This window comes from Archocentrus centrarchus, chromosome 8 (genome assembly GCF_007364275.1).
Source record: "Archocentrus centrarchus isolate MPI-CPG fArcCen1 chromosome 8, fArcCen1, whole genome shotgun sequence".
NCBI classification, from domain to species: domain Eukaryota; kingdom Metazoa; phylum Chordata; class Actinopteri; order Cichliformes; family Cichlidae; genus Archocentrus; species Archocentrus centrarchus.
In genome coordinates this window covers 28990689-29005211 of record NC_044353.1, presented here as the reverse complement: position 1 = coordinate 29005211, position 14523 = coordinate 28990689, and the positions used below count along the sequence as shown (strand labels likewise).

Sequence of the window (14523 nt, the reverse complement as noted above, 5' to 3'; positions counted from 1 at the left end):
TGCACAGTATTTTCTCTGTAATGTAAGGAATACAAGTATAGTGTATCAAGTACTTCAGATTTTTACTTAAATGCACCCAATTACACTTTACCTCCACATTTCACTGAAATATTTATCAACATTTACAGACTGTAATTTTACCTTACACATAAGTTATGATGTTTTGTTCTATCTATCTATCTATATTGGTAGTGTTCTTACATGACAGCTAAACTTCTAGAGGTGCAAAGATTTTACCACAAATAATACACAAACACTGTAAACATCAATGTCTTAAATCAACACCAGCGTTTTAATTTTTTTCTCCAAAAGCACGTAAAAAAAATAAAAACAAAATTATGCACAAATGATTGTGTTTATTGGCGTAGAAAGAGGGCTCTCACATTTTAAAATGTTCCATACCATAACTAAGCAAGAGAGAGGAAGAGGAAGAGAGGAGAAAGACTGCAAACAGTCCAAGCATCCTTTTGCTGTAAGGCCACCTCAATCCACAGGTCATGTCTGTAATATTTAATACACTTTCAAAGATGCATACATTTAAAATGTCTCGATGACAACAGCAATAAAAAAGTAATTCCACATTAAGTTTAGCACAGAAATGAAATGACTCACAGATTTAACATTAAAACGTCACACTGCAATCATTCACCTGAGCCTTGTGGCACCAGTGTAAAGTGTACCTTGTCTGCTCTATTAGACTTTAGACATTGCAGTTCACAGATTTTGCAGTTGTACCTTGGCGAACTGCTAACAGAGAATGACAAACAGCATTTTTAGATACAATTCTCTTGATTTTTAAAGCATTCTCTGGGATCCAGAGGACCATTTTTAAATGACATAAAGAAAACATACATGTTCACACACAGTAGAATTTGAATTATTGTACATGTGAATAAAAACGTTTAGGAAGGAAAAGAAAAACGATTGCTGGTTGTGTGAAGTAATCCTATGTTAAAGAGTGGGACTCTACAATGACCGGCTCTGTTTTTGCAAAGGAATGATCACAAGATTTTATTGTAAAGATTTGTGCACTCAAAGGTCTTTTGAAAAAGCAATAAGGTCAGCTCTTCGTTTTCTAAGGCTTCTCTTAAAAAAATTCTATCTTTTTCGCTTCCTATTCTGCACAGCAAGCTCAAATTCACAGTAAACCTTCAGTCACAAAAAGTACTTTGTGCCATTCAAGTGTCAGTGGTGCTCAGACATTTTATAAAATTAGATAATTTAATGGCTTTTGAGAAATTCTTTGTATAGACTGAAATACAGCCATGGAAATCTAACTTGAATTAATTTTTCTTACATGTTGCAATTAAATAAGATTAAAAGAAGCGGTTGCTCAGCAGCTATACTGCTGAATGAGCCAGCATACTCCAAAACTTACTGTTGTTCGAGAAACTAACAGTATCATCCTCTCACGCCAGACACTACTGTCACACTTTCCCCAGCAGGGGGTGCTCTACACTGGGTTTTACAAACTGCATGCAGCCACACATCAGTGTGCCCAGGGTGACAAACTCTCCATCCATCTATTGTAAAATTTATATTAAAAAATAGGTCCAGTTGCTTAGCTGCAGTTAGCAAATAAGACAGGAGATAAAAACAAGAAGGCATTAATTGAAAAAGGACTTAGGGGTTCATGACACAGTGACTGGATGTATATGTCCCCATGAAAAAAAAAACAGAAAACTATTCAGTTATATGAACACACTCTAATACAGCATTGAAAACGTCATCACAAGACAACATCTGACAAGCATGAAATGATGAAGCAACACAAGTGTGAGGCTTAAGCTCTGTCCATCAACACCCTCATTTACAGCATACATGCAGTAATCAATTTAACCAGATGTTTACAGTTCCTCTTAAAATGTTTCATAGAACAGAGTGATGTTTACATACTAAGCCCCAACTTCCCTGTCGTTATTAAACATCTTGTCTGGTGATCACATATAGTTTTATGTGCAAGACGAGGGTACGGTCTGGTGGGGAATGTCTACTAATCACAAACTACAGCTAGTATACAGACAGTATACAAAACACAATCTGAAAAATCCATTAAAATCTTAACCATAAAAAGCTCAGTGATCAACTTATGCCATGACATCAATCAAATCTAAACTCAAGCATTTCTAAAAATTTTAAAAAGAGAACTGCTATGCCAGTGAAACAAATGAAAGTAACAAAAGATCAATACAGTCATAAGATAAGGCTATTAAGACCCAGTCATACCAACTGCAAGGATAAGACTCAATGTGGTCATTAAAATAAGGAAGAACCATGTGATGAAGTGAGCAATAATAAAACTAACACTAACAAAAATTTAAACACAAGAGGTGAGCTGTTGCTAATGTGCACGGTTATTTTACAGTACATTGTACCCTGTTTGTTCCTCAAATATATGAAACCTGTCAAACCTGTCTGACAGCACAATCATAATACTGAGGAATTTTTAATTTTGATTTGCGTGTTTTTACTATGAGTGATAAAATCTGATACGTTTTCTTTAAACCCTCGGGTTAAAACTGACCTGAGTGTATGCACTAACACAAAACATGTGATGCTCTCTAAACCCTCAGATATGTTTGCCTGAGCATACAGTTTACTTATTTCTAAAAAATAAAAGGGTGCAATTAATTAAAACTAATCAAAAAATAAAACTGTTTACTATTACACTCACCACACTAGAGAAGGCTTTTGGTCACAATCAACTACCAATTTCAAACAGGAAATTGGAAAAATACATTTAGGAAATTAACAAATTATAATCGAAATTACTGTTAAATGGTATGTATCATGACTGTCCAGTAATTTTCTAGTTGTCTGTGCATGTATTTGTTTTGATGGCATTTAAAAAGCAAGTGAGTGTGTGGGTGATTTAACAGTGCCCCAGTTTATGAGGCATGTGTTCATCGTGATGCATTGGAGGTGTTAGGAGAAGGGAATAGAAGAGGCAGGTCTGCGACGGGACAAAGGCAGACACGATTATGGCGTCTTTGTTATACTATCTGATTCCTTGGAGGCCCAGAGCTCTTTGTGCTGCTTGCGTCCGAAGCCCTCATCATAGTTTCCTTTGCTCTTGAACAGCTGTTGGAAGTGGGGTTTGCAGTAAAATTCGCCTTGAAGAGCTGCAAAGCTGCCAAGGCTGCCAGGAGGGGAGGAATCAAAGAGTTACATGCTGATCACATTAGCCAGGAGAAAAAGAAATAAATAGGAGTAAACTATATATAGTCACCTGAGTTTGGCATTGCAGTGCTTGCAGCAGAAACATGTTGAATGGAAGACAAGGTTGTTTGCAACCAGTTTCTCCATTGGGTAGACTGTCTTCCCACATGATGCGCACACTTCCTTTTGAGCAGTAAAGCTGAAGGACTGAGCACATAAGTATACTGATTTACTACCAGGCATGCACACAGTCTTCTCAATATAGGCCTTGAGCTTTAGCAAGATGAAAGCTAGTTCTCATAAAAGACACTGAATGCTTCCTTCTGAGATCAAAAGCTGATGAAAGGGAAGTGGGGCATGAGTAACACATGCAGGTGAACAGAGAACCATAAACTTGAGATAAGAAAATAGACATTTATATTTACCTTAGATCGCTGGACAGGTTTTTCTTCCGTGGTGTTTCTGGTGTCCTGGGTAGGCACAAAAAAATATATTTAACAATTAAACAAAAGTATTCAAATATGTATATAATGTGTTATGCGTTTGTGATATACACCTATTACAAATATTAGGTGACACTGCCAAGAGGAAACTGCCCAATCAAAATTCAAGCACTAGAAGAGCATAAAGGAAATTTTCACTGTCCTCTTATTACCTTTATCCGTGTGTTAACAGTGTCAATCTGATCTCTTTCTATTCACTCCATCTGTCTCTTTACACCCCTGGGAGAGGATCAGGTGCCTTCTGTTTAGTCATGTGACTTGAACTGTGTGTTGCTCTACATGGATCTGCTCTCAGCATAGCAGAACAACTCAGTCTTTCAGTTAAGAAATTTTAGGGGTCAACATTGCATGGAATCTCTTACAAATGGTAGATTTTTTTTTCAGTGAAATAATATAACTGATGCTGCTGCAAGTCTTTATCTTAAACATTTCTCCATCTTTTTATAACTAGCAATCAATTTGTGTAATAAGGCATTTTCTTTTACTCAACCCCACAATCAAGCACAATCATAAGTTTACTCTTTAATTCTCTGGCTGCCATTTATCACAAGTCAGCACAGTTTTCTGCACACTACAGGTGTTGATGGTTTTGTCATGTAATTATAGCTTGGTTAACAGTTTTATAAGCAAAAGAGAGACTTCTAAAGCACTAAGAAGGTTAAGAAAGAGAAAAACTTGCTGGCGGAAGTAAAACAGTAGCAATAACAGTATTTGCCCATGGGAGTACTGAAGTATGTTTCCTGAAGCAATGAGAATGATTGCATCTTTAAGCAGGACTAACAGGTAGTTCAAGCAGATAATAGGCAGGAAAACATTCAACACACAAACACAGCAAGAAGCATAGAAAAACCTCAATGTAGGGAAGAAGGGCAGTCTCTGTTGAGGTAGGGGAAAGTCCACTGCAGGCTTTGCTAAAGCCCTATTATATAAGGCAATTTGGCTGGAACAGGAGGTGGGGGTAGAGGTTATGGGGGTTCAGAGACTGCTATAAATTTCAAAGATCTTTAGCATCAGAGACCACTGCTGACTACTGTTTTATAGGTTTATTATAACTTTGTAATCAAAATAATAAATAAGCAGTTAAAATGCAATTAGAGCACTAACCGTTCATAAACTGCTGACATGAGTCGAGATGAAAAGCCAGAAACAAACCAATGATAAAGTAACATTGCAATGGGCTTGACGTGCCTGAAAAACTAGCTTCCTGTACAGGACATGGGAATGAGTGATATGGCTACATGTTTATTGCTAGTTAGAAGTTTGTTTCAGACAGTAAAGCAAATTAAATACTATAACAATTACTGGTCCCATTGGTCCAAAGATGAGACTGAAATCTAATTTTGCCATATACTACTGCTTTCAACTTTTTTATACTAGCACTATGTATTCTATGTAAATTTAAGCCTGTATCTGACATATTAAAAACAAAAACAAAAAGTTGTTTAAAAAATGCAAATTATTCCAAGTCTAAGCTTCAACCAGGTGTTGAACCTTCAATATTACTGCCAAAGTCAGACTAATATTTGGTCTGCACAATCACACAATTCAAGTTGTTAAAGAACTCTTGCTCACTGATTTGCAACAAACTCACAGCTGAACCAATATCAAGTATTCGCTTCACAATGTATACATTATCAAACCATCCTTCCTGCACTGCACATCACATGTTAACCTAATGATTAGAGAGGCCCTCTAGTGTAAACTGTTGCTGCATTAATTAACATATTGTTTTTGACAGGACAGCCTTTAATGCTCTGTTCAAAGGGGTAACAATAAGGGTGTAGTCTGTACTTATGATAACTGGATGGCATGTTTTTGAAACGATTGGTTCATTAACAGTAAGGTCATGCAGTTTCCTGTAGATGCAATCATATCACAACAGTTGGACGTCTCTCCCTTATCCCTGATTGATCCTGAACTCAGTTATTATGCTGCTGCTGGCTAGCAGACAGCTCACACTTTTCTGGTTATCTAGCAGAATGCACAGTAGACCACTTCCTGTTGCTGCAGTACAACTGAGAAACTAATGTGTCTCTGATCTTCTTAAATGAATGAACACTGCTGAAACTCAAGTTTGAATATGTAATTTTTGAGTACATTTTTAGAGAATATTTGCTGATAAGGACTTCAATTGTGCTAATGAAATTAAATAAATGTAGCAAAAACAAAAAAAAAAGGAAAACTAATAAGAGCAAAGACAAAAACTTAAGTAAAAAAATAAAAAATAACACAGCAGCATTAGTTTCTATGTTGGAGTAGGCATGCATTCCAAAAACATGTACACAAGCATGCAAGAAGACTTCAGATTAGCTTGTACCATCTTGTCTTCTTTTACCTTATATGGATCTCAGCTGCCACCAAATAGCTTGAATGTGGCAGGAAGTTGTTATGACACATCTGGCTTCCTCTCTCTTGCACAGTCCCAACAGGGGCTACAGTAATTCTGTACCTAACCAACTTTCATCCCAGTAGTTGACGATCAACAGCTAGTTTGTGCTGTATGCATGCTTCAACTGCAAACCAGAGGTGGCAAAAGTAGAGACATTTACTTAAGTAAAAGTACAGATATTTGTGTTTAAAAATACTGATTCATTTCTTTACTCAAGTAAAAGTGAAAAAGTACAGGATCTGAAATGTACTCAAAGTAAGAAAGTAAAAAGTAGCTCTTTGAAGGACATTTCTACCATCTATTTTTGTGCAAACCTAACTGCTATATTAATATAATAATAAAATAATATTAGTACATGGGAACACGAACTTTTTTTTACATTATTTCCACAACTAAAGGGTGGCTGTAGCTCAGGAGGTAGAGCGGGTCAGCTACTGATGGGAAGGTCGAAGGTTCGATTCCTGGCTACTCCAGGCTGCATGCCAATGTATCCTTCGGCAAGATACTTAACCCCATGTTGCTCTCTGACGCAAGCATTGGAGTGTGAATGTTAGATAATAAAAGCACTTAGCTTACTTAATCATGGAAGTGCTTGTATGAATGGGTGTGAATGGGGTAAATGTAAACGTGTTGTATGAGTGCTTTGAGTGCTCAAACAGATTAGAAAAGCGCTATATAAGAACTAGTCCATTTACCAACTACAGTCAGCGGTTTAAGTTGGATTCAGCATGTGGGATTCAGCATGTGTTCAAGATCGGTTGTAGTGACCCAACATGAAGAAAAGAATGACAACTCAGTTCAACAAGATGTAAGCAGATGTTTCATGAGTTGTCTTGGCTGATTTCCACAGTATACTGTTCATTGTGTCTTCATACTAGACATTATACAGCTGGTATAAAGGTGGAATTCGGCGACTGAATCTAAGCATCATCAACTTCAAATCAAATTCATCTCTGCTACACTTGTTGTAATCTAACACTGATCATGAACACCCCAGCCGCTGTGCACCAGTCCAGCACAGAGCTTTACTGTAAACTCACCACAGTACAGCAAGCTGACTTGTTTATCCTGCACTAAACTGCAGTATTTTCATGCAACCATTGAATACCACAAAGTTAGTAAACTTCAGCTTGTTTTGCACATAGTTTCACAGTATGAAAAAACATAACTTCATATCATATACAAATTCAATACCTGATGTAAGCTTTAAATTCCCAGTTTATCAAATGCCACTGAGCAGTTCTTACCTTTAAATATAACCTGTCTGCTTCCTTTCTCCATCTCTGAGTGAAGTTATCTCTCATTCTTATGTCGCACTGGGAAATACAGCAGCTGTACCTTTAGCTAGCAGATGCACTGTGTGACAAACTGTACACAAAGAGTTTGTGTGTTTGCTGATATTTGGTTAGCAGTTGGAAATGTTGCATTTAAAATTACCTGCCACTTAAAAGATGTTACGTCCTTTATGCTCGCTCCTCTTCTGTAGCACTAACTAGATGGTAATAGTAACTTATGGACATCTGCACCAAAAACACCTTTCTGGATTGTTCTGGACCACTTTAACCCCTGAGTACAGTGCTATCAATGATGCATAAATTATCTGTTTTTGCTTCTTTCATTTCTCTGTATGTGATGGTGATGAATACACCAGTAGGATTGTCTTTTATGTGTTATTGTTCCCTCCATTTAGGCTCAAATCAGTTTGATGTTTGAAGGCGTGCAGTGATCTTAAATAAAAATTTCCATGAAATGTGTTAAACCTAAAGTAATGAGCCTGTTTTGAAGTGTTCAATGTAAAGATAAAGAATGTTTGTGAAGTGATTAATTAGGCCTGCTATGAATAACACTGTTTTAACTGTGGAGCAATTCGACATACCAGTGAAAAGCTAGAGCCAGCTGGAGTGCAGCTATCTTACCAAACAAAGAGCACTTTCACTCAAGTGTTCAAATCTTTTTGCAACAGAGCTTCTACTATTAGCTCACAGCATCAATTCCTCACACTGAGCCCTCACATCACTTTTAATCTCACCTGCACATGTCTGCTTGTGTGCATTTGTGCTCATGTTGCAACTGCCCAGGAGGTTTTCAGCCTTTTAATGTCGGGTTCCCCTTTTCTTTTTAAATTTGTTTTAAGTAAGTTTGACATTTAGAGAAATACTCTTGGTGAGTTAGATTAAAAGCTAAATAACTCTATTATGTCTGTATAGTAAATAAGAAGCTACACATCAACCCTGATTTGCTAGCACTTTTGCTTTGCAAATGGCTAAAATATTTGAATTTTGCTATAGTGTGGTAAAAGCATGTAAGCCATTTTCCCCTTTTTTGAATGCTAAGCTACAATATTCTTTATACACAGCCCTTAGCAGCAATAAGCAACTGTGCATCCTGATCTGCATGCTGAAGTACAATTATAAGCCTTTTTCTTGAGAACACTCTAAAAAACACAAATGTCCCAAAATCCTACTGCCCTTTTCTCTGAGGCCATGGATCATGTATTCGACAATCAATTGTTCCTCAGGTCTGCCCTTATTCCATCAAAATCAGGAGATATCAGGAGATGTAATAGGGAGAGTATGTGGAGATTCTGTTTAGGAAGTATACGGCAATAAAGTGTATAAATTCTTCACTGAAATTGAAATTAAACAAGCACCAAAGCTACAAACCAGCTCCCTCTTGTCTAAATCTTAAGTGTATACAAGAGCTGTCTACTGATGTAACTCATAGCCATTTAACTAGCTACAAAAACTCTATAACTGTATTATCTGTTTAAAGGTCAACATACTAGTGACATTCAAAATGAACACACATTTTCCCTCTAGTAGTACTGACAGAACACAAGAAGGCAAACACCACAACTTCACACTTGATTCTCACTTAAAACACAAAGCGCTGCACAATTCACTGCAACAGGCCCCTAGAAGGGAATCAGGGAGGCTATGCAACAAATGTCATTTATCAAATAAGGTTCTCTCTCCCCCTCTCTTATTTTTAGAAACAAGATCATTGTTTAATAATTTGGAAAGCAGAGTGGAAAAAAACTGAACAAAGCACTTTCAAACACATCAAACAGGTTAATGCGCTTCTTTATCAGCTGCCAAGCAGTTTGATAAATAAAAACAGTAATTTTCCAAGCCATTACTTACAACATAAACTTAGAATCGTAATATTTATTTTACAGATAATATCTAACTGTACATAGCACTTGTTGGATCTGAAAGGCATGGCAATGATCCAACAACTACAACAGCTGCTGAAGGGAAGCTACACAGGCTCCCTTTAGCAATCGATAACCCTGAACATGCAGAGACCAAGCAAACTAAGTGGTCAAGATGCCTGAGAAAGAAAAATAAATACTCAAGTCTGGTATGGGGTTAATAAAAATAAAGTTTCTGTGATGAGAAATATTTGAACATTGCTACTGGCTGGGGAGCAGCTAAAAGAAGAATGACATGGTCTCGTTCGTCAGAGCACAGATGGAGGTTTGCCTCGCCAGTCTGCAGAGTAATCATGTCTGAGCCAAGTTTTGGTCTTTGCTCGACCACTGCTTCTCTTCTCCTTTTGAACTTCCCGTATATAACAAGAAAATGACGGTGCATTTTTTCTGTGTTCAGTGGTACAGGGCATTTATCAAGTCTACATGTCTCACGGTTTTTTTCACTTCCTGTCTAAGATTTATGAACATATGTTAATGTAGAATAACGTGAACTTTAAGGGTGAACCATGAGGACTGAACTGTTTCCATTTTTGATTAATCTGCCAATTATTGCCTCAAGTACTTAACTAACAGAATTTTCATAAAACATCATAATATAGTGATCATTGCCAGGTATAATTTCTAACAGAAGAAGGTGACATCGTTTCTGTTTGTTGGTCTTTCATTCAACACAACAAAGCTGCAACCAGAAAATGTTTGGCTCAGAGGTTATGGATTAATTTGACATATAACAAGTCAATACTAACCATTTCTGATCTCTATTTTTAGCTCAACTGTTTCAAAGAAAAAGCCGAGGTACTGTCATAGCCCTGGCGTCGGCAGCTGTTCCACAAAAGCTTTAATGCTGGCCATAACTCAAGAACAATCTCACCTAGGATCTTCAATTTCACACCATAGATGCATCTACTAAAAATCTCGAATGTGTTTGAATCTCAGTGACTTTGACCTCAAGGTAAAGGTCAGAAGTCAGGTTTCACAAAAGCTTTAATGTTGGCCATAACTCAAGAATGATCTCACCTAGGATCTTCAAATTCACAGCATACTGTTCAAGCTAGACCCATCAAACTTCACACACATGTTCACTGGCTTCACTATAATACCGCCCCACCCTCCCCCATTACCAATCCAAAACAGCTGACTGCTGGCAACCCCTCAGTGGTGCTCTTGTTTTATATTGCTGATGTTCTATTCATTTAAGGAAGAGGTGAAATATTTCAGAAGCACAAAAACCACAACATACATTTTAACATAATTTGCATGTATCACTTCTGAGAAGTAGTCTGCCCTTTCAGAAGGAGAAAGTGATACTGACTCATTACTTGCAAAGCCAGCAACGTCTACTAACTTGTAAGTTACACTACAGGGCTACCTGTGCTGAAAAGGCCTTATGCATTTCCTTTTCCAATTCATAAAGTGTGATGATAATGATGCTGGTATGCAGCAGTAGCTGGTATGTTTATGGTTTCTTTTTAAAACTGAAATAAGTAAAGGAAGCCTACCAAAGAATGTGCTAGGAGACGTGGAGCCTGTGTTGACTTGATGTAGCAAAATGCCACTGCCTTCTGCGACCTTGCTGCAGGTGGGGTAAAACTGACACGTGCAAGAAATGATCTGATGTTATCGGGGACTTAAGAAGAAAGACCATTTCACAATCAACTTATTTCCTTAACTGGAATTCACCATAACATGCCTCATCCTGTCTAGAAAAAAAATGGCCCTATGCAAATGTCTGCTTTGCAATCACAGCAGAATTTCCATCACAAACTTAGCTGCAGACTGGGACAGGGGCACTGGAGGGCAAGGAACAGGAGAATGAAATGTTTCAACTTTGTTGCTCAGTAAGGTGCCTTAAGTAGTTAGTTCTCAAGTTTAAAAGTGATCATTTGTGAGCAGATTATCTGCAGAGCCTCACAAACCTGTGATAACTAAGAAGTCTTCTTTTGACTTATGACACTGTGAGAAACTGGAGAATTTCAAAACAATCTTCCCTGAGGCCTTTCGGCATTAGGCCAGTGCTAACAACCTCAGAGACAAAAAGTAGAAAGAAAAAAAAAATGAGTTAATAGTTTCAGTCCAATGAAAAACAATGGTACTAAGAAGAGTCGTGCAGAGCAGTGGCAGTAGAAAGGTTGGGGAGGTTGGACTGTAAAAAAAAGAATGGAGAAGACACTATAATCATGATGCTGAAGTTTCCTGTCTTCTTCTGCAGCAATTGCTGGCAATGGTCTGGATTGTTGCTGTACTGATAGAGCAGCCAAACCTTTATTACTAGCCCTACACATCTGTCTGAGATCTGACTGACATGAGAATGCAGTTACACTTCTCAGGAAAATTAAATAAATCAAAGTAAAAGACTTCCTGCAATGAGTCACTGAGTTAGAATGCTTTCATACAGCTTTACAGATTCTAAAACGAGATCGTACATACCCACAGGAAACGAAAGAAATGTGCATTTTTTTATTGAATCGGGTGCATGCATGTGTGCGTGGTCAACTGGCAATCTGTGATTTGTAGTATGATTAAAAAATACTGACTCTTCTCTACACAGCTGATTTGGCTTGCAAAGAAATGACGTTCTCATAAAACAATACACACACAAAAAAATATATAACCAGCTCAAAGCATAAACCTTAAAAGCATTAAATCACACTGTGAAATACATCCCTCCAAGCCTGATCCTGCCTGTTTACACAAATTTCCTGGCTATATTTGTTATTTTCTAAGCAAGACATAACTGTAATATGATAAAAGATTGAGAAGGAGGATATAAATGCACAGGTATGCATCCAGTGTAACTCTGTGTCTATGTGGTCACTTTTTCCTGCAGCTCTATGGCTTGGATCTGCTAGCGACCCATTTAATACTCCTCTACACATCTGACAACAGGGACCCCCCAACCCCCCCATCCAACATATGGGACTTCTGTCATGCCCAACAAATCTGGTTTTTGTGCTGTTAATAGTAATTGTTTGACAGAAGAGCATATGGTCAAACTAAATACAATTTTAGTAGTCCTCATTGCAGCTTTGAAAAATGGGGTTTGTTGAAAGCTGCTTTATTTATTTACTGTCTGGGTAAACAAGTGAGTCAAACAGCAACAACAGACTCCCAAATCCAGCAGGATACTGACATAGATCAGGAAGCAGTGTCAATCTGCATAGTCAACTCCAACTGAAATTACACTCAGACAGCACACTGATGATGGTAGGAAATGAGAATGACCGTATACTTACTTAAGCCTTCTCGCCATATGCCAGGGCTATAATTACAGACTCCTGAAGCTGTGGTGCCTTGGATGGATAAAATGTGGTTTTACCAGACCGCATGTAATGGTTTGACAACACAAATCACTACACCAAGTGTGAATAAAGCTGAAAATCCAGTCACTTATACATTAGGAATGTGACTTTGTATACTGCAATGCAAAATAAAATTAAAAAAAAAAATCATTTTAAAGTTTCAGGGTTCAAAGATACCTTACTGTATTCAAACCTGGTTAAGTGCTTACCCCTCACAGAGCAAAGTTATTCCCTATGTATGCAGGAATGTGGTTGGATGCTGCCAGTGAAAAACCTGATGTTAAGATCATGGATGCCGGTTTGCCGATTGCAAAGGTGTATTTAAGTATGCTTAATATGAGTAAAACAGTAAAACATGCAGGTTTGTTTGTTTTTTTTTTTTTTTTTACTCTTTTGTGTAGGGTTTTCTTTATCTTGTCTGGTTTCTTGAATGCATTGATTTGATGTACCTACTTCAGCAGGTAGGAGTCTACAGACCTTTCAGGTGCAAGTAATGACAGTCTGCTATGGCTGGTGCTGTTCCAGCAAAACAAAAACATAAATCCACGCCACATAATATTAAACTAATTTAAACACATTTAGAAGTCGGCCAATAAAAAGGAGGAAACTGAATAAGTTATAGGCTTAATAATAAGCAAGTGTGCCATGTAATAACGCATTAATAGTATATCTAAATAATGTCAGATTATATTAATTAGCCATCGTGCTAGCTAACGAGCAGAGGTTACAACAAGCGGCGTACTGTTAGCATTTTGAGGAACACGGCGGCGGCGGCGGGCATTTAAATTCTGTGGAATTTTTTCAAAGCTGATTCTCTCCTCCTGCCCAACCAATTCACGCATTGGTTTACATAACAAACCAGCTCCTGGACAGCTAACCCTTCCTGAGTGGTGAGACATCAGCACCTCACCTTTTCTTACAAAAAAAAAAAAAGAAGAAGAAGGGAGCGCGGCGGAGGGAGGGGAGGCTGCACACACACGGTGCAAACGGGCAAGAAAAAAAAACACACTCACCATCTGCGCTTCTTGTCTGCGACACACTGGATGATAACACGGAGTCTGCTCGCTCAGTAGCTGGAGAGAGATACCTGCTCTCTTATTTACTTCTGGGTTATGGCAGGCTTTGTTGGAGACAGTCGCCCCGATGCCGGTGAGTTTCTGCCTCCTCTTCGCTCCTCGCTTCGGGTTTTCAACGGAACGTTTTTTTTTCTCCAGCAGGAGGTTGCACGCTATTGGTTCGCATCTGTCCTGATGCATTCAGAGGTTATCGGACAAATGACAGCTACAAATAGAACAGGAAGCTTTTACACATACCAAATAAGTTTTAACCATAATCTAAATGTTTAAACGGAACAGTGATGATAATTTTCAACTGACTGGTTTAAATCTTCTTTGATAATTGCATTCATGCACGATATTTAGTCTGATATTGTTTATTTTATTGCAGCTCGTATCTATCGTGAATGTATTGAACATGCCATGTAAGCTTTCCGTGCCTTTCATTGTCTATGCCATAAATTTGTCAAAACTGTAAATAATGTACCATGCAACCATAATTTTATTTATTTATTTATTTTATTTACAAAATATAATAGATTGATAATGCTGGTGTGGTCATGTGGTACCAGCATTGCTATACAGGAGTTAAAATGTGTAGTTAGTTATAAAATTTTAGAGCGAAACAAGTTGGGTTACTCATAAAGGTGTAAAATACTATTGCTCTTTGTTCATATGTCACAAAAATGCTAGATGTGAAGGTGTTGTGCCTTTTAAAACTCCTTTATGATCTGTGATCTGGGTGGCGTGGTGCTGGAGTTCGTTGTTTGAACCTGATCTGGAGCCTTTCTGTGTGGAGTTTGCATGTTCTCCCTGTTCTCCTTTTGGGTATTTTGGCTTCCCACACAGTCAAGAGGCATGCTGAATGTAGAAAAACTGAGACATTACTGGAAATGCACTTATT

The 14523-nt window shown here is 37.8% G+C and overlaps 1 protein-coding gene across 1 annotated transcript; it reads right to left on the bottom strand.

Annotated features, from left to right (window-relative positions):
- Positions 1-265: 265 nt before the first annotated feature.
- On the bottom strand, positions 266-13749 carry limd2 (LIM domain containing 2). Its single transcript, XM_030736752.1, has 4 exons — positions 13578-13749; positions 3585-3629; positions 3230-3366; positions 266-3139 (listed from the first exon to the last, which is right to left on the bottom strand). The coding sequence occupies exons 1-4, from the start codon at positions 13578-13580 to the stop codon at positions 2980-2982; spliced, it is 345 nt and encodes a 114-aa protein (XP_030592612.1). The 5' UTR covers positions 13581-13749; the 3' UTR covers positions 266-2979.
- Positions 13750-14523: the final 774 nt, after the last annotated feature.

Excerpts from the sequence above, each read along its gene's own strand:
- limd2 (XM_030736752.1), bottom strand. Across the intron at positions 3,367-3,584 it reads AACCTGTCCAGCGATCTAAG|TCCTTCAGCTTTACTGCTCA; the intron begins GTAAATATAAAT and ends TTATGTGCTCAG. Across the intron at positions 3,140-3,229 it reads CACTGCAATGCCAAACTCAG|CCTTGGCAGCTTTGCAGCTC; the intron begins GTGACTATATAT and ends CCCTCCTGGCAG.